The sequence below is a fragment of the Parasteatoda tepidariorum genome, chromosome 9 (genome assembly GCF_043381705.1).
Source record: "Parasteatoda tepidariorum isolate YZ-2023 chromosome 9, CAS_Ptep_4.0, whole genome shotgun sequence".
NCBI lineage: Eukaryota > Metazoa > Arthropoda > Arachnida > Araneae > Theridiidae > Parasteatoda > Parasteatoda tepidariorum.
In genome coordinates, this window is record NC_092212.1 from 67123823 (window position 1) to 67150175 (window position 26353).

General features: G+C 28.7%; 3 protein-coding genes across 13 annotated transcripts in view; 1 reads left to right on the forward strand and 2 right to left on the reverse strand.

Annotated features, from left to right (window-relative positions):
* LOC107447705 (chaperonin containing TCP1 subunit 4) overlaps positions 1-5154 on the reverse strand; it is a 24858-nt gene extending 19704 nt beyond the window's left edge. The window contains exons 1-2 of the mRNA XM_043039570.2: positions 4702-5154; positions 500-552 (exon numbers count right to left, since the gene is read on the reverse strand). Of these exons, the coding sequence (XP_042895504.1) occupies positions 500-552; positions 4702-4801 (153 nt within the window). The 5' untranslated portion in view covers positions 4802-5154. The remainder of the gene's footprint in view (positions 1-499; positions 553-4701) is intronic.
* A 3664-nt stretch (positions 5155-8818) lies between these two features.
* LOC107447707 (galactosylgalactosylxylosylprotein 3-beta-glucuronosyltransferase I) lies at positions 8819-24949 on the reverse strand. 9 transcript variants are annotated; one of them, XM_016062700.3, is made up of 7 exons: positions 24903-24949; positions 21102-21251; positions 17135-17199; positions 16368-16547; positions 13442-13723; positions 10851-11141; positions 8819-9054 (listed from the first exon to the last, which is right to left on the reverse strand). In XM_016062700.3, the coding sequence occupies exons 2-7, from the start codon at positions 21178-21180 to the stop codon at positions 8965-8967; spliced, it is 987 nt and encodes a 328-aa protein (XP_015918186.2). In that variant the 5' UTR covers positions 21181-21251; positions 24903-24949; the 3' UTR covers positions 8819-8964. The 9 variants fall into 9 exon arrangements, with proteins under 9 accessions (XP_015918186.2, XP_015918182.2, XP_015918184.2 ...); XM_016062696.4 differs by having other exon boundaries at positions 24593-24941; XM_016062698.3 differs by having other exon boundaries at positions 24626-24929.
* A 169-nt stretch (positions 24950-25118) lies between these two features.
* The window catches only part of LOC107447699 (tRNA (carboxymethyluridine(34)-5-O)-methyltransferase alkbh8), a 16425-nt gene continuing 15190 nt past the window's right edge, over positions 25119-26353 (forward strand). Inside the window, exon 1 of one of the 3 annotated variants that reach the window (XM_016062684.3) lies at positions 25119-25357. In XM_016062684.3, the coding sequence (XP_015918170.1) occupies positions 25268-25357 (90 nt within the window). In that variant the 5' untranslated portion in view covers positions 25119-25267. Of the gene's footprint in view, positions 25358-25436; positions 25990-26353 lie in introns of those variants that run through there. The other 2 variants (XM_016062685.3, XM_016062686.3) reach the window with 2 other exon arrangements.

The following is a 26353-nucleotide window of genomic DNA, read 5'->3' on the forward strand; positions in this document are numbered from 1 at the left end:
GTTTCATTTAGAAATTGAACATTACGATCGAACTTAATAATTATGTAATTATTTATGCATAATAGTACAAGAAAATATTAATTTGTAAAAAACGCTTTAAAAAAAGTTTTTAACACTTTGTTTTACGCGTATTATGAATTTCTAAACAAACATTTCAATAAATATTTTAAGTAAGATTTGTACATTGTAGTCAAATTATTTAATATCTTTCTTAAGCAAAACATATATATCTTCAAATTTATAAATTGATTTAAATCAATCTGAGTATGAAATTTTGATAGAAATCTGATGTTTTGTGCCTTACAAGTAAATGAAATTAAAAAGGACTATATCGCGATACATCGCTATATCGCGATGCAAAACTGACGATGCATCACGATATATAATTTCTAATATCGCCCAGTCCTAGCTATAAACATTATAACGAACTTCATTCTTAATGTAATGATTAAAATGCATAAAACAACTAAATCAAATAACGAAAGCAAAAGAAAGTCACCATTTTGTCCATTCCTCTTGGACCCAAGCTGGTACGAATGGCATCGCAGACAGCTACAACATAAATAAAAAAACTTTTTAAACCAAAAAGATATAGCAAAAGATATAAAAATTTTATATTATATCAAAATGGATACCACATAATGTGAAAAAATTTCGGGTTTACTCACAAAAAAGATGTGAATTTCCAATGAAGTTCACCTTAATTTTATTTCGACAAAGAAATAAGAGATCATGCATTCATTTAAATATTCTTTTAATACAAATTGGAAATTCCTTGCCATTATAGTCTCTTAACAATAGCCTAAGACCTAAGACATGTTATGTTACTCACTTTAAGTCAAATCATTTTGGAATTTTCTTTTGAAATTTTACAGGTCTAAGAGATAAGAAATTTTTCAAAGCAAAATGCTACTCTAACAAATTCATGTCAACAGGGTTCCCACTCAGTTTGCAGAAAAAAAATTCCCCGACTTTTCCAGGTATAGCAGGTAAATTTCAATGAAAATTGAGACGATATATTTTTTTTTCTTTCAAAAAATGTATGTATTTTTCTTTTATATCCTTTTTTTTTACATCAGATTTTCCCCTCTTGCACGCTTTTTCTTTTTTCAAAAAATTTATTATGGCCATATGAGGTAACTCTCCATTAAAAATTTGCCCATTCATCTTAACAATTGAAGAATTATTAGTTATATGTACACTTTTCAACAACCTTTTGTGACAAACTGTTCCCATTTAAAGCATATTATTTTTACCTAACTATAATTTGAACATTAACATAAAATTAATTTGCTTCATTCGAGAATTTTAGGTCTAAATCAGTTTATGGATAATAAATATTTTCCCAATAAAATACTTTTATATATAAACATAAACATCAGTTTTTAAAACAAAAAGGTTTTTGGTGGAGTAAGAGGCAGTAGGCATTTTGGTAATCAGGGGTCTGTGTCCTGGTTTTTTTGAGAGGTACCTATTTTGTGAAAATTTAAACGTAATTTGTGAAAAATTAAAAATTATGTTAAAAAACCAAAAATACAGATTTATCGTTTTTTACAGGATACAAAAATAAAATTTTAAGAAAAAGTATTTTGTGTACTACTATTTTTTAAATCAGAATTTGTGAAGGTGCTGCCAAACGGTAGTAAATTTGGCCTGGGCAGACCCCTGGTAATGAAAAGCATTCATTGCGTCACCAATAGACCCATTTCACTGTAAAACTTTTATTTTCTTATTTAATTCCAAAAAAAAAAATGAATTTACATTTAAAGGATAGAACTTAACAAAAACCATTATATTCTGACAAATGAACTTATTTAAATGACAATATGTAACAAAATAAAGATCTTCACTGTACAAATATGAGAAGCAATTGTGACTTAGCCTGAGATAACTTAGAAATTGACAAATCAATTGGAAAACTATGTTAAGATTCAAGAAATGTAGGATGATTCTTAAGATTTATGAAGAAAATGATGTACGGAAATATTAATTTTTTATATTTAAATAATCCGACTCTTTTTTTACCAGTATTTAGAAGATTCTAAAAACAGCAAGCAGCTTTCTGTTAGACCTCTTATGCGAAATCTATTAAGATTTCTATATTGAACCATGGTTAAATTTGGTGGTCTTCAGGCAGTCCCCCCAAGAAAATTTTAAAAAAAATTCTAAAAGGGAACAAATTGACAGAGTATACCTTATTGCCACGGCTAGGAAAATTTTAACTCATTTTTTATAAATTTTAAACCACATAGAATATTAAGGTATGCTTGAACACACAGACATAGATAATGATATGGAAATATCTCCCCCTCAAAAGTTTTAGGCTTGAAATCGAACAAAATTTGTCCTCGGCCCTTTAATATTTTCTAATTAGCATCTATTCCCTCACCAAGTGGTTCCGTATTGTGATCTGTCTCGCCAATTACATTCATCAAGACGTGCCACATAATTTTAAATCTGCACATTTTTTTTGGAAAAAAAAAAACGTGTAGATGCTTGCCCGGGGGTGGCAACATTTCGAGGCTGGTCCCATTCTGTGATTTTTTTTTATAAAAAGTTTCGCGCAGGTTGCTGCCCTGAAGTTGTCAAGACTAGGCGATTATTCTGCCACAGAACACGATATGGAAATCTCACCAACATCAATTGTCCCTAAGTGTTATCACGCAGGGTTGAAGTTTCTGCCAGCAAAAATGGGTTTTTCCAGGACAGCGGCAAAAACATGGTAAAAACCAAATGCTGATTAAATATTATTACAAAATACTTGAAACAAATTTAAATCAATCATAGGGAATAATAATTTTGATGCATTACATGAAAAAATTATTTTTAACATATTAATAATTAATATAAAGGCAATAATTTTTAAAACATTGAAAGTTTTTGACCTCTTTTCATTTTAGAATCCTTAAATAAATGTTTTTTTTACAAATAAATAAATATTATTATTTGTATAATATTATTATTATTATATTATAAAAAATTATTATTTGTACAATAATTAACTACACATCTTGATAGATATTTTATGCTTTAAATTATAGTTATATTAATTTAAAATAAGTTCATTTCACTGGAAAAAAGAGAATAATTGCCAATTTTCCAATCAATAATGTTTTAAACTACTAAAATAATAATTTTGTTAATTTTTTTGTAATTATTTATATTTATAGTATATATTTCAATTTTAGGAATAATTTTATACCAAAAATGTGTTTTTGTCCTCTCATCTTGGAAAATATAGGTTTTTGCCAATTTGCTTGGCAAAAACCAGTTTTTGCCAGGACGGTTTTTACCGGTATTTACCATGTTTTTTTCCACCTGCGGCAAAATCTTGCCAACCCTGTTATCAAGGATGTAAAATTTAAGAAATAGATGGAGTGGTATGGTGTAGGTAGTTGGGAATCATAGTTATTTCGCGTCCAGGTGGTCCTTTTTAATGATTCTTAAAAGCTTTTTGCTAATCACAGCTTTGTTCCAAAAGTTTTAGTTTAATTCCCAAAAATTAGGATACTTCCATATCGTGATCTGTCACATCAACTACAATCGCCAAGGTGCCAAATAGATTTTAAACTTGTAGTAACCCAGGTAGATATTTGCCTGGGGGTGGCTACGAGTTATACATTTTGAATTAGTCCCTTCCTGTGATGTTCTTTTTTAAGTTTTTTGCGGGGTGCTGCCCGTAAGTTGCCAAGACTTGGCGATTATTTTGCCACAGATCACAATATGGAAATCTCCCCAAAAAATTAATTACACATTTAAAAGGATAGAACTTAGGTAACAAAACCATTAAATTCTGACAAATGAACTTATTCAACAAGCTTATTATTACTACTTTCCCATTCCATGATCTTTCGTAGAGATCTCTATCATTATCTACAGCAGAATAGTTAAGTTAAAACAACTTCTATGCAATGTGAGAAACTAACATTATACACAAGAAATGATCAACTCAAAGGGTTTAACTTGTAGCCACCTCATGCAGAACTGGTTTTTATTTATTTTTTAAAAAAGAAAAAACGAAGTTTAAAATCTATTTGGAGTCATGGTAATTGTCATTGGGGCATCAGATCGTGATATGGAAACATCCTTATCTTTTCAAATTATTTTAATTGTTTATTTGACAACGTTTGCAAATGCATCACTTCAACTCAGGTTTTTTTTTAATATCATTTCAAGAATTAAAAAACAAAATAAATAAAAGTAAAGATGGCGGAGATTTACGATGACTTTTCACTTTCTGCGATTTTTCATTCCAGCGGCATTCTCACGTTTGGCATTTAATTAATATAAAAATTAACACTTGATTCTTGAGTAGCTTAGGTATTAAACAATAAAGGAAATTACAGCTTGCTTATAAGTGCGACCAACGACAACTTAGAAAAAAAATCTCCAAAAAAGAAAGATCCGCTAATGGTCCCTGGATTGTAAATCAACTGCCCCTGGAATGAAAAAGTACCCTAAATTAATATAAAATATTTATATTAACTACCAATGCCCTAAGCCGAAACTCGCGTGTTGCCGGCAGGAGTTCTTTTCTTTTTATCAATAAATAAATCATACAATTAGAACAGTTATGAATATATAATTACTTATTTCAGCAAAGAATACTTAAAAACTATTAAAAAATGAATGTACAATAACAAATTATGGCACAAAAATTAAAAAGTATAACCATGTGCTTAACAATTAAAAGTTACATACCTTTGGCTGCTGTAATATTGCTATCACGAATTTGTTTGGGTTTTTCCCGATCATTATAAGCTTGTTTACCAGAAGTTTTAGTCGGAGCATTAAGTGTCATGATTTAAATAGTTTATATAATCTTTTTAAATAGTTAAGAAATTTATTGAACAACAACTGTCAACAGTAGAAACAGTAGGAAGAAATCTTACGACCTGTTTTGGGGATCTATGCTTCATGAATGTTCTTGTAGCTCCAATGGATTAACAGAGCAAAAAATTTAAACTCAGCATAGAATTTCACGATCGTAATGTAACAAAAAATGTTATGTTCTGTTATTTTGAAGCTTGTCTGTAGAACCAAATCGCAACTACAGGTGTTTTAAAAGCTTTAGTGCCGGTTATTACTCTAAAAACTTGAGAATCAGTTGAAATTCGCACATTCTTAAATTGTCCGTAACTCTCGAACACGCCATCTGGAAAGAAAACCGGTTCCATGGCATTACCCTTTTCATCCTTTTCTCTGTTATATAGGACTGTTCTACGATATTTTCCCCTTTCTTAATATTTTTCGTATTTAATTGTCTTAAATATAATAATTTAAAATTTCCATGACGTTTTTTTTTGGAACTATGTCCAATGATGTTTTCTGTTCCATATAGTTTCCTAACTAATTGAAACAGAAACTAATGTACTTCCTTCTAACGCTGAATATATTAGGGCAAAAATTAATGCCATTTTCCCATACTTTGAAGAAAAAAAAGTGATGCTTTTTAATATGTTTTAGCTTTAGAGTAGAAAATCTTAAATATTTCTCTGAGGCATTTTTAAATCCACGCACGCACATTTATGTAGTTAATTTTTGAAAAACTGTTGGATATAAAGTGGCAAAAAGAGCTGGTGTTCAATAGACCACTAGAATGGGCAGAACCTCTTATATACTGTCGTTTTTTTTCAAAAAAATTGTCATATCTAAAATTGTTATTTGAAGTCAAGGAGGTTCAACAGGTCCTATTATATAACAGCCTTTGTTGGAGAGCAACAAGCATGCTTTAAAACCCGTTTTTGCTTAGATTTTGAACTAAGTTGGGTAGGACTGGGTGAGTTAAAAAAATTTATATCGCAATACATCATTTGATAGACATCGTGATGTAAGGATGTTATCGCGCTAAAACATACGTCCGCATATTATTTCTTTTTAAACAAAGCTACATAATCCCAATTCCTTAATTAATTTAAAATAATTAAAAGAAAAAAATCTATACCAAAATATTAATTACAAAAAAATGCTTATATAGCATTAATAACTTTGCTTAATTTTTTCAAATTAAAATAATAAACGTGTATTAACTTAATACAGGATTCTAAAAGCAAAACAAAGCGCAAGCTTTGTTTCAAGTTTTTAAAAATAAAAACGACTCAGGTTTAAATTAATTGAAAATAATAAAGGTTTGTCAAAATATTTCGCTTATAAGTATTATAATATATTTTTAAAAATAAAGAAAGATCGCAGAAAAAACAAATAAAACTATATATTTAAGTAAAACGAAAGTATAAATTCCTTGGGAGAAAAAACATGCTTTTGAAGCATTGCTAAACCTTTATTTATTTTAAATAATAAAGGTGTATTGACTAAGTGTCAAATCCTACATGTAATAAACATAAAAATAGGTGTAAGTTTTGCTTTATTTATTTTTAAAAAAAAAATTAACTCAACTTAAGATTTATTAGTTCAAAAACAACATTGAATGACTAATAAACTATTTAACTTATATTGAAAGCAAATTTTAAAAAAAATGAAAAGTAATGAAATTAATAGTACTATTGTTAAAGTATTTGAAATACACTACCTTTAAAATATCAATACATAGTTGAACTTTCAATTAATTAAAAAGCTTTTAGTCGTTTTAACTAAAAGCAAAATTTTTCTTTAGAAAAAGTTTCATTTTAATTTTGATGAAAATAAAAACTATTAAAAATCTATTGGATTAAAAAAATAACTTATATGTATTGAAAAATCCTAAAATAACTAAGAAAAAGTGATTAGAAAAATGAAAACATAACAAAAATGCACATAAATTAAATATTGAATGAAAAATCGAATAAAAAAAGTGCCAATTTTAAAAATCATGTAGCAATCTTTTAAAATAGCAAAGTTGGATTGACAAATGGCTAGATATTAAATAAATAAATGTAATCTTTGTCTAAATGTTTGAAAAAAAGATCGACTAAAGATGTAGTTTAATAGATTGAGTTTGCAATTGAGTCCTATTAAAAACAGAAAATATTCTGAAAAAACAGAAATCTACAGAAAATATTATTAAATCCCTTCCCCCCCCCAAATGAGGGAAAATGCACAGCAATTGCAAAACAGAAGTTCCACTGGAAATAATCTTTAAGAAACATAATAATCCTGAGAAAAATGTGTAAAAAGAAACAAAGTACGCACAAAGCTGCCACTCCAGATTAAATTCGTACCTCGTCATTCAACATCGTTTTCGAAACTAGACAATATCAAAATCATCTTCATTAACACGGTAACAGCATTAGCGTAGGAAAGGGTAGAAAATCGTGAGCGTCTTCTTCTATTGACGGCTTAAGTCAAGTTTCTATGCATTCGAGAAACAAAAGCTGCTATATAGCTGTATGCATTAAATCGATTTTCTGCAAAATATCACACAGTCCTAAAATTGATAAAAAAAGTTTTTTTTATTAACCTTTTATTTAAAAAAATTTACTTTTCAAAATTCATTTATTGTTACTTTCTATTTCATATAAACTTATAAAAAAAAATTCGCCGACCTGGTGGCCAAGTGGTTAGCGTGCCTGACTACGGAGCCGCTGGTCGCAGGGCATGGATGTTTTTTTCGATCTCTTTGTGCTCTATGTCCTTTCTCCTTTGTGTGTGATTGTGACCCGCCCTATAAACGGGTTGTGGTTGTGTGACGTGGGCGACGCTGCTCCACCGTCGTATCTTCGCCACAGGTGCCCACTGGGTAAAGAGAAGAGAGTAGCAGTTCTGGCATTCCTGAGGCCAATGGGACAACCTCCAAGTGCCTGCCATTAAAAAAAAATTCTTGTTTAAACTATATTCAAATGAATATTTCTGTATATTTGTAAACATAATTGTAACCTCCTTTCCTTTGAAATTTTAAATAATTGCCACTGATCAAGCACGTTCCCGGAGTTGAGGTTGGCTGGTATAGTGGTCAGACGCGGATCATACGGGTAATGGTATTACTAACCTAGGTACATATCCACGTCTGGAAGGAAAGAAAGTCCAAAAATTTAGAAAAATATTTACGTTTTGGTTGCAGGCTTGGGTAACGGTTAATTTCGTTATGTAACATAATGAAAAGCTGACTAGTTGTCTATTGGTAACATAAATCAATTTTTTTTATAACCATCGTTGAACAGATGACCCAATTTTTAGGTTTACGACTACTAATGTTCAACTCTGTAGCTTTGTAATTTTGAACCAATTCAGAAGACAAGGACACGTCTGGATCAATACCCCCAGAGGTAGGATTTGTTATGGAGAACTTTGTGACTCGTCAGATTTGACGTGCATCAGTCACCATTTACTAGTTGTCAGTCGGCGGGGTTAGAACTCACAAACTCTTGAACATGGGTCTAACGCCCTACTAACCACACTATCCTGGTTCACTTTATGATTTAAAGCCTTATAAATCAAATAGAGCCGTGGTGGCTCAGCAGATAGAGTGCTCGCCTTCCAATGACGTTAACCGGGTCGATACCAACTTCGCATCCGGCTTTTGCCGACCAGAAGATTGATATAAAATATCTTCATGGGGTAGACGGATGATGGGATAGAGTCCCTTTACCGTCTGGCTAACCATGGGAGGTTTTCCTCTTCATAAAAAAGGCAAATTTCCCCCATTACTTGATCCAGGAGTTCCCTTGTCTTCTGAACTGGGTTCAAAATTACAAGGCTACGGAATTGAACAACACTAGCCATAAGCCCAAAAAATATTGGGTCGGCTGTTCAACGACAATTATGAAATTATAAAATCAAATATCACGAGTTAGTAGGGATCAAACCCACGACCATTTGTACATGGGCCCAGTATCCTACCAACTAGGCTCTCCCGGCCCAACATAAATAATTTAAGGCTGAATGGAAGTTGGTAATAAGTAACACATATTTATTAAAAACTACATACAATGTTTCAATTCAGTTATTATTTACAAATGGCACAGTAAAATTGTACACATATTTACAATTATCACAGATAACATTAACCCTTTGGTATTAAAAGTTTGTTTAGACTTCAATCTTAAGATTAGATGGCTTTGACAGTTTCAGCTCCTGCTTTAATTTTGGATATTCAGTCCGTGTGTGCCACACCAGAACCTGAGAAAAATAAAAATTAAATATAATTAAATATACAATCACAAAAGATTCTTTTAATTTTTTAACCTTGCCTACATCTGTTAAGTTTAAAAAAAATATTATCCATAAAAACCCTTGATTGAGACAGAGGCAATATCAACTATGACAGTCCAGTAAAAATTGGTCTTATTATGAAAGTTGTCAAGAGAACAGTTTAAAAAAGAAAGCACAGAGCAGCTCCATAAAAGCTCCTGAAGAACAAAGGGTGCACACCCGTACAAATTAATAATTTTTTTTTTTTACCAGGAAAAACTAAACGAGATAATTTAAAAGCTAATTTATATTCTATTAATTATACTTTCAAAGCACTAAGATGATTTTTTTTCATAAAAATAAATAAATAAAAATTAGTCAATGTTTTGAAACAGTAAATAAAATTAAAAAAATGGACACCAAGAATAACTTTTAATCTAGATTCAGATTTTCAAGTACTAGGGTTCAAATTTAAAGGTCCGAGGGTCTGACATTTGTTAGTGTGCTATTCTAAGATGAACTCTTTTTACCCCAACTGATTTGGATTTTTGATCTCCTAAATATGGGGGTAGTTATAATCTGAAATATAGCTTAGGCAGGAAAGCGATCAAAAGTTTGGACTCCTTAATGTTAATTTTATTTTGTGAGTACTTTGATATATCTCAAAATTTTAAGCAAATTGAAAAATATTAGCATGATGAATATAAAATTTGTTTATTCAAAAATAATTTTATGTAAAAAATAGTTTTCAATAATTATTTATTGTTTTATTCAACTAATGTCAAAAATTTTTGAATTTGATGGTATAAAAATTTTGGCATTATTATGTAATTGATGAATTATGTAACAATATTAGTAAGTAATTTCAAAAAACAAAATTTATTAAATAGTTTCTCAATAAAATTTTAAAAAGCTCATAAATTTAAAAAATTTAATTTTTCAGGAACTATTCAACAGATTTGGTTTTGTTATTTGTACTTACAATTACAATCTTCAAAATGATGCCAAAATTTGTATTTTTTAAATTTAAAATTTTCTTGAATATTATTAAACAAAATAATAAACAAATATTAAAAAGTATTTTTTAAACTGAATTAGGTTCGGCTAAAGGAATTCTATGATTGTGTATAAATATTTGATTTCCTTAAAGAGTTAAGATAGAGCGGGAAAAAAAATCCGAAATAAGGGGTCAAGAATCAAAATCCGCCAGAATAGAAAGGTATGTATAATCAGAGAATGTACATTTTAGCACCAGATTTCGTAACTTAAAATCCTCTGCACTAATTAATTAAGTTTGGGCATTCAAATCAGTAAGATTGAGTTATAATACATGAAAATCCAATCACACTATATAAAGTTGTTTAGGGTATTCACTTTTATATTTTGTAAAATATGCACAGTTTTAAAAGCATGCCATCTTAAATTTCCACACTATACCATTTACCCTATGCTATTTTTGCATGTGCCACTTTACGATGATTTGTAAAAAAAATTTCCATTGCGTTGATGTAACATATAATAAAACATATCACATTACTCTGACTGATCATTTCCCCTTATACTTTCTCAAAGGATTTTCCAAGAAATAAAAAAAAAGAAAAGAAATATTATAAATTCTCATTTAGATTATATAATTACTGTTGTAAAAATTTAAAAAGGAAAGTTAAATTGCAATATTACTTTAAAAATATTGTTAAACTGAGTAGTCAGAAAGTTGATTAATCTAAAGAGGTAACAGTTATCAAACTGAAAGCAAAAAGGGTTGCATAAAGTTAAAGAATTACCTTTGTACAATTGTCTGCTTTGGGCTCCAATTGATCTATTCCTACCAAACTCTTTAACAGATTGCTTTCTTGGTAACCTCGTGGGATGGATAAACTGAAACCGGCTTCAGGATGCTCCAGCAAAAGAGTGAGATTCACAGCAAATCCAGCCATATCGATGGGGAAGGGGCGATTCGCTTTCCACACTGTGTTCCAACCATACACTTTGCCATTTCTTACAAGGGGCCTTTCTACCATGAGTCCACCTACAAGTCCAACAGGCCATACTGACACAGTTTTGGTGTATCGCATCTAACAGAATTAAAAGTACACATGATATATTACAGATAATGAATTGCACAATAAAATGATTTTGGACATTTTTTTTAAGTATTTTTTGTGTCAGATTTTAATTGGTAGTTTTACTAGCCACAATCTGGTATGAGGCAATTATAATAATTTCATTTGGACATATTTGGAGTACATTCGGATACTATTACTTGTCAATGTGTGTTTGGTAATTTTTTTACCCTAATACTGGGACTGATTCTCAGCAATAAGAAACTTGGTTTGTTTATGGAAATGTCTGAGCCAGGCTGTGAACTGAGCACTAATGTCAGGCTCAAACATTAGTATGTCGGGTTTTTCTTGATTAAAATTTTGAAAACTAGTATTTAATTCATTTTTCAAGTTTTATTAGTATGTATTAGTTTTAACATTGTAACTAGTATGTATTAGTTTTAACATTTTCTGATACTTCCATAGTTAATTTATGATTTTTGGGAGACTGTAAGGGCATTTAAATATTAAAAATAAATTTTAATAATTAAATATTACATTTAGAAAAGAAATCAAATATTTTAATTGCTTATTTATCTTAACCCTAGACACAATTTTTAAAACAAAAATTTTAATTTTATTCATACAATCAATAAATTATATATAATGTCCCATGCAGCAGAGATAAGTATTAATTACGTGAAAATAACGTTAAAATGCCACAAGGTTTAGAGCAAAAAAACGTTTNTAATAATGATTTTATTGAATCAAAAACATCAACAATGAGAAAAAAAAATAAAAAAAATAATCTAAATCATAAATTATTATTTAAACACTAATCACTTTTATAATCGTGAAATATTTCGAAAATTATTGTTAGAACAAAAGTACAATAAATAAAATCAATAAAAGATACGATTAAAAAAAATCAATGCAATTTGTAAAATAAATATTAACACTGGTAATATTTATTTCTTANACTATTTACGTATATTTTTGGTTCTATAAATTCGTTATTTTCACCAAGAATATTTACGTGTTTTTAACGTTTATTTTTATTAAAATAACGTACATTTTACGTTATTTTAACCAAAATACAAACGTATTTTATCCATACTATTTACGTATTATTAACGCTTATTTTGAGCTTTATTTACGCATTATTAACGCTTATATATCAATATTTTTAACGCTTATTTTGAGCTAGGTGAATTGATAAATTTTTCGCGAAAATTTAACTAAATTAATTTCAATTTATCGTAATTTTAACCGAATTGTTAACAATAGCATATTTTAAGTTTTTTTTTTTTANTTAACACTGGTAATATTTATTTCTTATTAAAATTTTATTGAAGATATTTAAAATAGGAAATCAGATTTAATGATACTTTTTTTCCACAGTAATCCTCCATAATTATGATATTAATATCGAATAGCATTTCCATTTGCTAAATTATATGAAACTTAAATTCAACAAACACTTCCTTTGCCAATAATCATATTTTTTCACCACAAATTGATTTTGAAAAGCAGTGATTCTAATAAGTTTTAAAATTATTGCTGTACCACAATTTTGTAGAAGAATCACTTTATAAAAAATATGAATTATTGTTATTTTTTATATTTGAAAATGCAGAAACAATCAGTGGTAGAACGCTGTTTCATTGAAAATCAGAAATCAAAAACAAAATCATTTGGCGGTCATCTTTCAGTAGCAGAGAAATAAAGCTCTTCTTTTTTCTTTGGCATTTTCTTTCCGCAACTCCTATCATCAACAAAGTGTTGGGGCTCTTTGGTTACATTTCTTTTATTTATACATTTGTTTTAAAAAGCTTACATCTTATTAATCCTGCGACAATTTTCTTAGGGTATTACTTTCCTGGCGGCTTCAAAGGATGGCAATCATACGAGCAAAACAAACAGGTACAGGCATTTAAAAAGATCAAATTAATTTTATTTTATCATCATTATCAGAGAATGGTTATCCAAGTGACACACAAATCGAAGTGCTCTCTTATAAAAAATTAGAGAAAATCTTGCTAAATAAATCAGTCATATGTTTTGTCTTAGGGAATAATAATTAAAATGAATTAATATGAATAGCAATATTGGATTTTAAGAATCGCGTGAACATGAATTGCAATATTGTATTGTAAAAATGTATCAATGTTTTTTTTCCTTCATTTAGTCATAAAGTTTTTAAGAAAAATAGAAATTTTTCTTAAAAACTTTATAATTATTAATAGTAATTTATTCAATTTTTAAACATATACATAAAAATTGAATAGAAAAAAGTCTGCTTATTTAACATTTAATGACAAGGGTGTAAATACCTCTTCAAAGAGTTCAAGATCATACGTATTATCATCATCAGCAAAGTAGACGACACCGGGCTCTTCAATACTGGTGTGTCTTCTCAAGTAGTTAAGAGCCAAATTGCGCTGTAAGACGCCTTTAGGCTTCAACCAGCTGGGGTCTTCTTTTTTCATCTTTACGGGAAGTGGTGTTGGTATATTGAGGTGAGTATAATACACCTTTGATTTCGTCAAAAAGTTTTTCACGAGAATAGTTTTATTTTCAGAATCTTCCACAACTATCCAATGAATATTGGGCACCTTAAATAAAGAGGAAAATAAAATTCGAACTGAGGCAATAATAAAACATGAGAATGAACTGATACATTGATTCAAAATAAATTTAATTTTTCTTAGCAGGAATATATTAAAAAATAAAATGTTAACACAATAATGAAGTTCCCACTTTCTTTTGCTGTGCATAATCAGAAGTGCAATGATACAGAAATATGTACACTTAGCATTTACAAAATTTAAATTAGCGAAATTTTACTGCATAGGTACATAATACAAAATAAATTTACAATTAAATAAAAAAGTAACACTTTAAAGGTACTAAAGGTACAAATAAAGGTACTAAATTAAGAATTACACAACACTGAAATTTTATACATTATGAAGAGATAAAATTAAATTGATTACTTGGATTTAATGTTCTAATTTTTAATTATATTAGAGCAGCTCTTATTGCATTTTTATCATCCTACACTTAAGATACTAAAAATTTTTGCTCAGAGCAATTCTGATTTGACTTTATGCCTTTTTGAGGAAGCCAAAGTTTCAGAATAGCTAGTTGGAGAAATAAGAGGTCTTTTGCTTGTCTTATTTCTTGTTTCCATTAAATCATTTTTGTTTTCAATTTATTGTCTTTACGATTGTTTAAAGAGTGGGGGAAAAATACCATAGACTAGTTACAAATAACAACATTTCATAAGTTATGATTTTTAAGGGCGTAAAAAACTTGTTTTATAAACAGATTATCACGGAAACTCACAGGGAAACGACAGGAAAAATGATGAATTTCTGCTGAAAAAACAACAAATATGGAAAAAACTTGGTTGGGTCATTCTTAGTGAAGCGCTGCTCACAGAAGCATTGATTGCTTGATTTTTAAAATGCTGTTGATTTTTAACTGCTTGTTGTTTTAAAAATTTTCCCTGTTGTTTTAAAAATTTTCCTTGTTTTACTAAAAACTTTTAGAAATTCCCTGATATTTTCAGAATCAATAAAGTTCCTGATAATTGCAGGATTCCGCTATTATCCCCATTGCTGGACACACTAATTACATCTTTAGTAGTTTAAAGATAAGTGTAATATACAACACAAAATTCCACAAAACGCAAATCCTCAGATTTTGAAGTTCGTGATCTTTAAGATCTTCTATTGTATTTTAATTCTCAATTCCATTTTCATAAATATCTTACGTTATCGATAAAAAGTTTTTCTTTGTGTAGTATTGTAGTTTCAAATGCACATTGTCATAATTTATTTTTAAAATATTCTGATTTAAATAAAAAAAATTCTGATTTAAACAAAAAATTCTATTATTTTGATTCTTTTTTAAAATCAAAATAATAGTATTCCTTAGGAAATCATAAAAATTTATTTCGAGTTAATAAATTTTCTTAAAAAATATCTCGAGTTTTATCAAACTTGAAAAAACGTATCACAAAGTTTGCCACAATTTTTTTTATGATTGGTCAATGAAGGTCGTCTGAAGGTGAAAGCATCTTTAAGACATCTTTTCATTTATTCTTTTACCTAAGAAAAAAAGATTTTTTCTCCTCATGGGATTCAATGAGAAACTTGTTTCAGTGATTCTGTTAGACTTTGGAAATTACAAATCAGTAGGAAACTGTTTGGGTCTATTTTTACCAAAAGTCGGTCCCTACTTAAAATAACATAAATCTCCCATTCAAAAATGCATGCATAAAAATCAAATATTTTACGATTAAGAAACATATGCAATTATTCAAAAGAGAATTAAAAATGAAATTGTCCATCAATTTTCCTTAGTAGATCAAAATAAATTGATCTTTTTAAAAGATAACAAGACACACTTTATTTTAATTCGTTTTAATATGAACTAATTCATTACGCTGATTAGATGATTTAAAATTGCTAAACGTATGTTACTCATATGTTATGAAACATCAGATTTAGCATAATTTTAGAATAATAACAAATAATATAAAATGATGTTGTTCCCATAAAGAAATTTAATTTAATACTATATTATTTTTAGTTCTGTTGAAAAGTACTACTATTAAATATAGTGTGCGATTTTAAATGAAAATTAGGCCTCCCAGAGAACGCGTCATAACTTTTTTTGCTTCCCATCTATGATTGTCGAACCTCACTAACATGAAATCGCTTAACATAAAATAAAGCTTAAGATAAAACAATTATTGATGTATTTTACATGTTTAACATGAAACTTTCAAGCTGATTATCGCTTAACTTGAAAGGAAACTGGATACAGCACAGATAATAAGCATGTGAATAAAATCCCAATCATTCATTTTGAGAAATGCTATTTCTATTTTCTTCCCTTGTTAGAAGTAGCAGATGGGCAAACAAATAAAATAGTTAAATAAAGTAGTTAAAACTTTCAAGCTAATTTTAATTTGTTTGGTTTATAATAGCATTGTTTGCATACATTAATGTAGTACATAACATATATTTATAATACGTAATAAATTGTTTTCATGATGTATCGGATGAAACAAAATTCGGCTAACATGAAATGATTATGATAGTCGGCCGATTTTGCGTTATCGAGGTTCGACAGTATATGATGTGCCGTAGCACCATAAGCAGAATCACTCTGTTTACATGCGAGAAATTTCTCAAATAACTTATTAAAATGTTTGATCAATTAAATTTATGACAATAAGTAACTTACTAACAACAATGTATGAGACATTCTGGTTAGTTCTGCTTTTTGTACAGGCCTGGCATAAGTAGGTGTAACAATATAAATAGTTGGTTTTTTAGTTTGTAAAGACTTCTGAAGTTCTCTCAACATCTCAACACATTCAGGTTTTCCTTTTATTTGATGAAGTGCACGTGGGAAAAGAGAATCCTAAAGGAAAAAAAAAATTAAAGTAAATTATTTTTGGACAACTTAATAATATCAATCGTTTTTAATAATTTTTGACTTACTTATTTAGATTTTAAAACAAAGTGGCACATTTAGTCACATGCTCTACACTTGTTAACACACATACTACTGTATTACGCGATATAAAGACCCTATTCACGCAAGCAAAAACTGGTGTTATAATGTGATCTTTATAATGTGAGGCAAACAAATACCTTAAATATCAAATCTCTAATAAAAAAATAATTGACAAATTTAAACAAAAAAAAATGCTCTACTTTAAATGAGTATGATACTGATACTCTGATGATTATGATACTGATACTCTGATGATTATGATGAATGATTATGATACTCTACTCATCATTATCGTGTGATGAATGATTATGACATGATCATGCAGATTATAAATGATTAATTACAAACACTTAGGACAAGAGGTAGGACTAAACTGGAACGTAATAGGGTGTCAAAAACATAGTGCACAAAATACAATGTAGCGTAATATTTTATCAAAACGGGTTAATTAAAACCTCTCAGATTCAACAAGAAAGAGTAAATCAATTCACCTGGTCTAATGGGCAAATACTAGTTGAACGTGTAGGGTTTGTATCCAAACAAGAGTTGAAAACAGCTGAAAAATAAGAAGAAAATTTTAACTGACTGCTACTAACAGAGGGAAAAAAAAAGTTACCAAGAAAATTATTAATTTAAATTTGACTATTGAAGAATTCATTGCAAAAATAAAGATTTTAACAAACATATTTGAGATATATAAACTGAAAAGTTCATTAAGATTATCCAACAATGAACGAAATCTTTAATTCTCAGAACATTTGGGTTTATTTTTTTTTTCAGTGAGACCTGAGGACACAGTGTTTAAATAAGGTATTGAGCTATTATTCCAAAGAATCATAGATCTGTCTGTGGCACCTTAATTTCCAGCCAGTTTCAGACTAAAGGATGTCAGTTTGAGGTTAGGTTGGTGTAGCAAGTTAGGTGGCTGTCGCACAATTATGATTCCATTGCCACCCTTATTGTAAAGCCTCCATGACAACCATCTAGCCAACAACTGGCTGTTGTGGCAATACTTTTTAACGCTTTTTCTCTCTGTCTACATATTAGGTTCCCAATTGATGCCAAATTTGCAAAACTAAATTTTTTCTTAATGAAAGCTTTTTAATATTTTTGATGTGCAAACTTTTTTTTTTGTAACAATTTATTTTCGCCCAGTTTTCGTTATCTCACTGTCTTTCTTTATCTCTTTATTTTTAGTATATTTGCGCATAATACAGAATGCTTTGGGCTATATCAATTTTGATCTAGCTCTTCAATAAAAAATTGATCTAAAATGACTTTTATACTTAGCATTCATGGAGAATTTTTAATGCTCCTTAACTGATATAATTTGACTTAAAATAAATATATTCATTCAGCCTTATGTTCATAATACAAAGTTTTAACCTCGATTTGAAACAAAATAACATTTTACTTAGTTTTGCTTGAAAAAAAAAAGCTATTGGAAAACATTATGGGTTTAAAAGTTTTTTACTATTAAAAATTATCAGCTTTATACAAGGGAAAATTATATATTTTTTTTAATCGATAAAAATGTTTAAGTATTATTAAAAAATAAATTTGCATTATGGGTTTAAAAGTTTTTTATATTAAAAATTATCAGCTTTATACAAGGGAAAATGATATTTTTTTTTGAATCGATAAAAATGTTTAAGTATTGTTAAAAAATAAATTTGCTTTAGATATGTATACAAAATTTTTACATAACTGGATAATACTTCCCTAGAAATCTAACTTTAAATATAGGACTGCTGTCGTATATTTAAAGTTAGATTTCTACTTTAGATTGCATACTTTAAAATGATGTAAAAATATTGTATACCATATAATTTTAAAAAATTTCGACAATTATTATTTAAAAAAATAATAAATATTTATTAAAATGTGTCTTTCGGATGAAATAATCTTTGGATAAACTGATTTTAAAATTGTGTTAAAATTTTTTTCAATTAGCTTAAAAAGTTCACAAGATAGGGTGTAATACACAAAAAGTAAAATTAACACTAAGGGGTTCAAACTTTGTATTTCTCTCCTGACCAAACTATAGGGACCACATTTTTCAGATTGCAGCTACCCACCATATTATGGGGGCAGAAATCCTAATCCATTGGAAAAAAGGTACGTTTATTAGCATAGGTATTTGAGGTCATCCCCTCAAACCAAAGATTGAGTCCTAAGACATGAACATCCGATCATTAGATCAAAAGTTATTCAGGGTGGTCTCTTTTTTTTTTTTTGCACTCTGTCCACCAATCTTCTTTGTATCTTTTTTTTTTTACATATAACTACACACAACATTTTTTACATGTAACTATAATCACAATGTATTACCAACTTGACAACACAAACCAATTTGTATTTTCAATTAGATGATTTCCTAGTTAAGTAATAAATATTTCTTTCGAATATATCCCTTCTTTCATCTCTTTCTTTTAACAAGTATAATATAGTTTTATTTACATTTTTATAATTAAATTAATAAAAAGCTTAAATTATTTATTACAAAATAAAAATAAATAAATTTTCTCTAAAAAAATAATCTTTATATTTTAATAAAAAAATAAAGAAATACAGTAGAGCGCCAATTATCCGAATTGCTCAGGACCGAACGTGGTTCGGATAATGAAATGTTCGGATAATTGGAAAGTTGTTTAAAACCTAGTTAATATTATTATTTATGCACCAACTTCCCTTCACACTTTTTCTAGGCTTAGGACTGGCAGTGCTATCTAAAATAGCCCTGGCGAGTTTGACTTTTTTTTCTTTCATTTTTTAAATATATTTTTTTTCAATTTGAATCTTTTTTTATCATATCTCGGCTTTTTTATAATTTTTTTCTTCAATTACTGATTTTACCACATTTTTCTTTATTTTCCATTGCAAAAGATATCCAGCAAAGACTTTTGTTTCAAAGGACATGCTCTTTTTTGTGCTGCCATATCCCTTATTCTTTTTAAATAAAACAACTCAATTGGATCAACATCATTTTGACGTTCTAGGCAATTCATTGCAATATCTAATGAATTGCATGCTTCTTATGAAAAGTTCCACGATCTTGAACTTGATCACGTACTTCTTCCTGTTAATTTGAGGAGTTCAGATTTTCATTCAAAATTTCAGAAACAATTTCATGATCATTTAAAATTTGAAATCCTGAGTCGTTTTCAGTGTCCCGACACCAGTCTTCTATTTCCTCTATTTCTTCTGTATAACATGGCATATTTTCACCCGAAAGATCTACCGATTCACAAACCGCAGTTTCGTTTGTTTTTCTGATAAGAATTTTATTCCAAGATTTAAGATTCCAATCACTGTAATCACTAATCATTAACCATGAGTGACAACTACCCACCCCCCAATTGTAGAATTTTGGCACTTATCTATTCATAAACACATTCCGCTTTCCAACAATTGTAGTTTGTCAAAATGAAGCTCGCATTCTTTGATGATAATTTTCAGTTGAAGAGGGCTAAAGGGGTATGTAGGTTTAACTGTATAACAATACATGAATGTATGGCTACAATAAGAACTGTTGAAAAAGGTTGTAAATTAAATATGGTCTTCAGATGTAGTGGATATTATCTATTCCTCTAAATTTTGAAAAATTGTCGATAAGTGAAAAAAAATTCTAAACTTAAAAAAGAGAAGAGGAAAAAAAGCGAATTCGGACATAGTTCGGATAATTGGACGTTCGGATAATTGGCGGTCTACTGTAATACTTTTTTTCTGCTTCAATAAATTTAAGTTGAAAAAAAATTTAATTAAAAAACAATAATATTAAATAGTTATCAAACTATTTAGCAAAGAATATTAGAGATAAAATAGAAGCATACCAGCTGAGATTTGAACAAAGAATCTCTCTGGGAGTAAGCAGACAGCCTAACCATTACACTATGAGTACACATCAGCTTTTGAGTTCAAGTTAATTTAAAAGAAAATGAACTGAAACTTTAATGGAGCAAAGTTTACCCAAGGGCAGATTAGATGGTTAATTTGTATCGATCCAAGATTTTCAAATGTGCTCCTTAATTTAAGGACTTTATCTTAATAGAAATTTAAGAGAGTCCCTTGCTAGTGAATGCGCATGTGAACCTGCACATGACTATCTAACATGTAAAATGATTGACACTTTTATAAACTACAGATGGTGGTATGGCAAAATGAAAAGTTGTAGAAAGAATTTATGAAAACTAGAAAACACTAGATGGAACATTATGAAAATTCTGTTTTTTACACAATTTATACATAAAATGATACGACAAAGAAAAATCTAATTCTGAAAAAGTAAAAATTAAGCATATTTTACAAACACACAGTAAAAAATAACACCAATAAATAAACTAATTTTTATAAAATGAAATTAAAAAATGAGCACTTTCTTCCAGCACTTTTTAACGTTACGTCAAATTTTCTCTGGGGCACATAACTTTTAAAAGGGAATTAAACTGCAATGCTTACCCATTTGCATAATAAACCAAAGTATAAGTGCACCAAAAACTAAGAAAGCCACATGAATTGGAGTCAGTTTTATTCTCATTTTGACAAATTCAGATTTCACATTATCTCAATTTCAAAAATTGAAGGATGTTTTTCTTCTTTATTATGTACCTGTAAATATTAATAATTTAATTAAATACAAAACAGAATTTAAACACAATAAACTTGTGCTAAGTTATTAAAAATGACTAACTGTAAAAAACTGCATCTGCAGCTAAATAAATAAATAAATAAAAAGCAAAACACTTATACAACTCCAAAATTCGATTCAGCAAAATCTTCTACTATCATTTCGTAGTAGGCCAATGAAAAAATCAGGTATAATTTTTTTGAAACTCTATACATATGCAGAACTCAAGACTGTTAATAAAAAGAGAAAATAACAAACAAAAAATTATAGTTAACTGTGCTAAAGCATAACAAGGGTAAATTTAAAGCCAAAGAATAATGAATAGATTACTTTTAATTTCAGAATATCTTTATGTATATATATCAGATCAGAAAGTTTTAAAATGTCCTATTATGATTTTATTGACAGAGCACTGAAAAACTCATAACAGTTTAAGATGAATGTATAGAAAATTTTTTAGTACTTTCCCATAAAAAATAACCAGCATAATGAGTTGATATTCTCACACATCAATATTTAATTAAAATTCATAAAAGAGTTCAAAGTTTCCTTTATCACATAATTTTAAAGAAAGATTCTAATAGTTTTGAAACAAAAACATATGGTAAATATGCCACTATATTTACCATATTTTTCTACAATCACATTTTATATCACCATAATATTTTTGCATAACCATATATTTTAATTGAAATCTACAGGGTATCTGCTAAATTTTAGATTTTCAAATCCATGACTTTCCACGAATTTTTCATGACTTAACGAAGTTAGTATTTTCTCCGACAAAAACATAACAATAAATTTAAAAAAGCATTATAAAAACATTAATTGAAATGATAGGAATAACCAAAACTGTTATACTCTGCATCTTCATATTTATAGATTTTAAATTTAAAAAACAGAGCAAAGAAAGAGTTGAAGCAATAAAATAGCTGAAAAAAACACAAAAGCGAATAATTTCTTTTTCCTGCAGAATTACATTCTAAGGATACTTTTCTTGTTCATCATAAAGGGAAAAAATACTCCTGATTCTTCTGTTCTCATTTCGGAATAAAAAAATCCGCCAATGACTGGCTTGCCTTCAGCTAAAATTTTAAATTGATAAAAAAAAACAATAACAGAAATTCTGAAATCACAGAAGTTTAAAAGATAATTCGCTCTAGAAATGCTTTTTCTTTCATTTTTTGAAAGAACACCATAATTATTAAACAACACGATAAAAACATTTTATATTTTAATCAAATATGACTGTGAGTGGAGATTTTGTTACAAATTCAGATATTCGGAACACTATGAAATTGGGATAGATTTTTCGGCAACCTAAATCCATGATTTTTTTAAAAAAATAGTTAAAATCATGACAAATTTTGTTCAATACCAAAATTCAGGACTTTCCATGACCTTCCAGGTGCGCATATACCCTATTAAATGAAAAAGATGTACCTCTTTTAAATGAAAAAGACAAACTAACGAATGATTGTGAAACTACAAAACCTCACACATCAAGATTTGGTACCACATTTACTGCAAACAATAAATAAGTGTATAACTTTCGAATACATAACCATAAGAATTTGATAGTGCAAAATTGATTATTGAGTTCCTTACTCATAAAATGACTAAATTCTGAAAGTAATTAAAACAATGAAATCTACAAGGCTATATGCCTAAACCACATTGTAGAAATTAAGTTACTCAGTGTAATTGACCAATAACAGAGAGATAATATCAATTCATCTAAATTTTCACTGATCCCTTTACGTTCACTATTAGACCTATTTTTGAATAATGCACAAAGTGAAGTTAAATAAAAATTATGACACAGAGAATGAGTAATGTTCACATTTCTGATAAAATATACTTTTGAGCAAAAACACAGACCAAAATTCAAAACAGCATATCATCCCTTCAGTTCAATTATATTGATTAAGGAAACCACTGATAATTATTTTATGATAGTCTGAGTCAAATTTCAGTAGTCTCTAACCCTGAGCTACCCTAATTTCAAACTCCATATAAAACTTAATCACCAGGGGTCAGTCCAGGCATTTTGTGAAAGGTTCGGTTTTTGTAAAATTGTGAAAAAATTACTCGTAATTTGTGAATATAAAATAAACGTTAAGTTACATTCTTTCAACCAGGGTCCTGTTTTTGTGAATTTGTGCAATAGGGTCCTGTTATTGCAAAAAACTTTTTCAAGGAGTTTTTAATTTGTAAATAGATACAAAATTATGTTCAACACTGTAAAACTATAATTTAAAAAAATTAAATTCAAAAATTAACAGCCACTGCTGCTACTAAATTAGAGATGCAACACACAAATATTTGGTATTTAGCCTATACTGCTGAACGCAGAATACGAATAAAGGAAGAAGCGTCTGCCGAAGACAAAACTTAGTTCGTTTACAACTGTCTTTCTCCCCCCCCCCCTGGGAAGTGTTTATTCGATTAACAAAACAATAAGGAAGATAAACAAATTTGTGAAGGGTCCGATTAAAGGATAAATTATTTTGTGAAGCGCCCATTTTTATGAAAAGATATTTTGCGAAGGGTCCGCTAATGAACCCAAATTTCTTCTAAACAGACCCCTGATCACATAACAAGTTTAAACAAAGAAATTTTATCTAGCAAAATTTTTTAAAATTCAAAAATTACAGATCAAAAAACCAAATCCTTTGGTTCATAACCTTGATCACTTAAAAATCCCTATTTGTATTCGAAATGGGAGGTACTGACCAAATACAAAAAAAAAAATGAAATATCGGGGCAAAAAGCTAAAAAACAGGAGAAAAGATTTTGCATCACGACAACAATGAACTTAGCAATTTAAAAACTACAACTGTGAGAAATAGCAAATGGTTTTAGTAATCTTTTATAAAATCATTATGATAAAACTTAAACAGAGCTCTTAGATGGAAACGTTTTCATATCAGTACTTGTTCATGCCAACAACTGTTGAAGGAATTTTGAACCAGAATTTTTTTTTCCTTAAAAATAAATATGTAGAGGTTGCGAGTTATACTCTTTCAGTTGGTCTCCATTTGTTATTATTATCTTTTTTTTTTTAGTTTCTAGCGGGCCACTGCCAAGAAATTGGCATGACTTGGGGATCATTTCTCTAGTTTTTTTTAAATCAGTTATATACACTAGGTAATTTTTGATAAAAGAGAAAACGAGATTAGGATTAAGAGATTGCAAGAATAAAATACATTTAAGATGATCAAACTAAACTAACAATGAAATAAAGGCAACTTGAATTGTTACAGTTTCAAGTTTGGCCACCTAATTGGATTAGAGAACATTAATATTAGTAGAAACTAACACGATAGGATTTAAAAACTTTTTACTTCATTACACTTGAAAAGAAACAAAAAGAAAATGGTAATGCCAGTAAAATCTCTACTCTTTAATTTATGGTTGTTTTCGGAGTAGCAAACAACTATTTTAATAACATTATTTTTGATGTTAAAAATGCTTCAATGTTAAAAAATGTGATATTTTGAACTACGAATGAAAGATGTGAGGCAGCAGTTTTGCTTTTTTTTTAAAATCCATTTAGCTTAATTTTCCTTCAAATTGCAAATCACGATTGTATCATGATAAAAATTTCGATACTGTTTGGAAATAATCACATTTAAAAATCACTTCAGATCGTTCTTAAAATCCTTTGCGTCTGGCTTTAATCACTAACGGGCCAATCTTGATGAGTTACAGGACTATTCACACTGCTTTTGCAATCGCATATACAAATTCGGAACTGCGAATAAGAACACGCCAATCAAGTTGCCTCTCGCATCTCCACAAATTCACATACGCGGTTTTTTTTTTATACAGTGTGAGTGGCCCTGTAAATCAACGTGGTTCTTTGACGTATCCAATGTTGTTTAATGTTTACCCTGTTCAAACGCTGCTAGAGAAGAGTTTTATATGATTCCAAAGGATTAGCCTTATAGATATAGGATTATCATTAGTTTTCCATATTGACTCAAACAGCAAAATGTTAAAGAAAATATCACGTAAATTAAAACATTGTGAAGGTCTTTTAATGAAGAATGAAAATATAACTTTTTCACATCACCCCACATCTGTAAGAATTTTATATGATTATTGTAATTAGAATTTAACATTCTTTGCCTAGTTCATAATAAATTATAAAAAACATTCTCCGATACATTTTATTAATCAATATAAGTTCCAAATGTTCTTTTAGGTATCTTACACATATCAGTACTACAATAGTATGAAACATGTTAATTGGGATATTTCCGAATTGGTATCTGTTTGCTTCTACTACCTTCACCAAGGCGTCAAAGGTTTTTTTTAACTTATAAATAACAATAAAAAACTTTCAATGAATGATTTGTAAATAAATAACTCAAAAGTATACTCAATGTTTCAGAAAGTAGGTGCTCCTTAATTAAAGAAAGTATTCTTAACAGAGTCAAGGCTGGACAAAAGTTTTACGGGTCCTATGTTAAAATTTATTGTGAGCCCCTTCCTCAAAGCACACAAATTCATGATTTCTAGATTATTTGGAACCCATCTTTCAAAATAGTAGTTTTTTTTAATCTAGATATGAAGGACTTTTATCATTTTTCTTTTAAAAATCTAGTTCAGCAGTTTTGATTCAGCATCTCAAGATTGTCCCTGTTTTTCTTCCTTGAGTACAGCCTTGAATCATATTAGCATGGCAATTTCATTTAATGTGTCCAATTTAAGGTAATATGAAAGCAAAAATCATTTAGTGTTTTTTTGCTCTTATTGTTGTCAAATTTGCAATTTATTTAATCATAATTAAATTTATAAATATGATTGATGTTATAATTATTATATAATTTGTCCAGGCATAAATTAAACTTAAAATACTTCCAGACTATTGTGGATTAATAGTACTCAGCAATAAAATTATTTTTGTTCACAATTTAATTTTTATATCACAAATATTTAACCAATTATAAATATTCCGCATTTTAACATAAATGTAACTTTAAGATTTTACTTAAGGGGTTTGAAATTATACCCTATATTTAAAAATGCATTTGAGTTTCCTTTTTTTTTTTTTTTTTTTTTTTTTTTTTTAGAC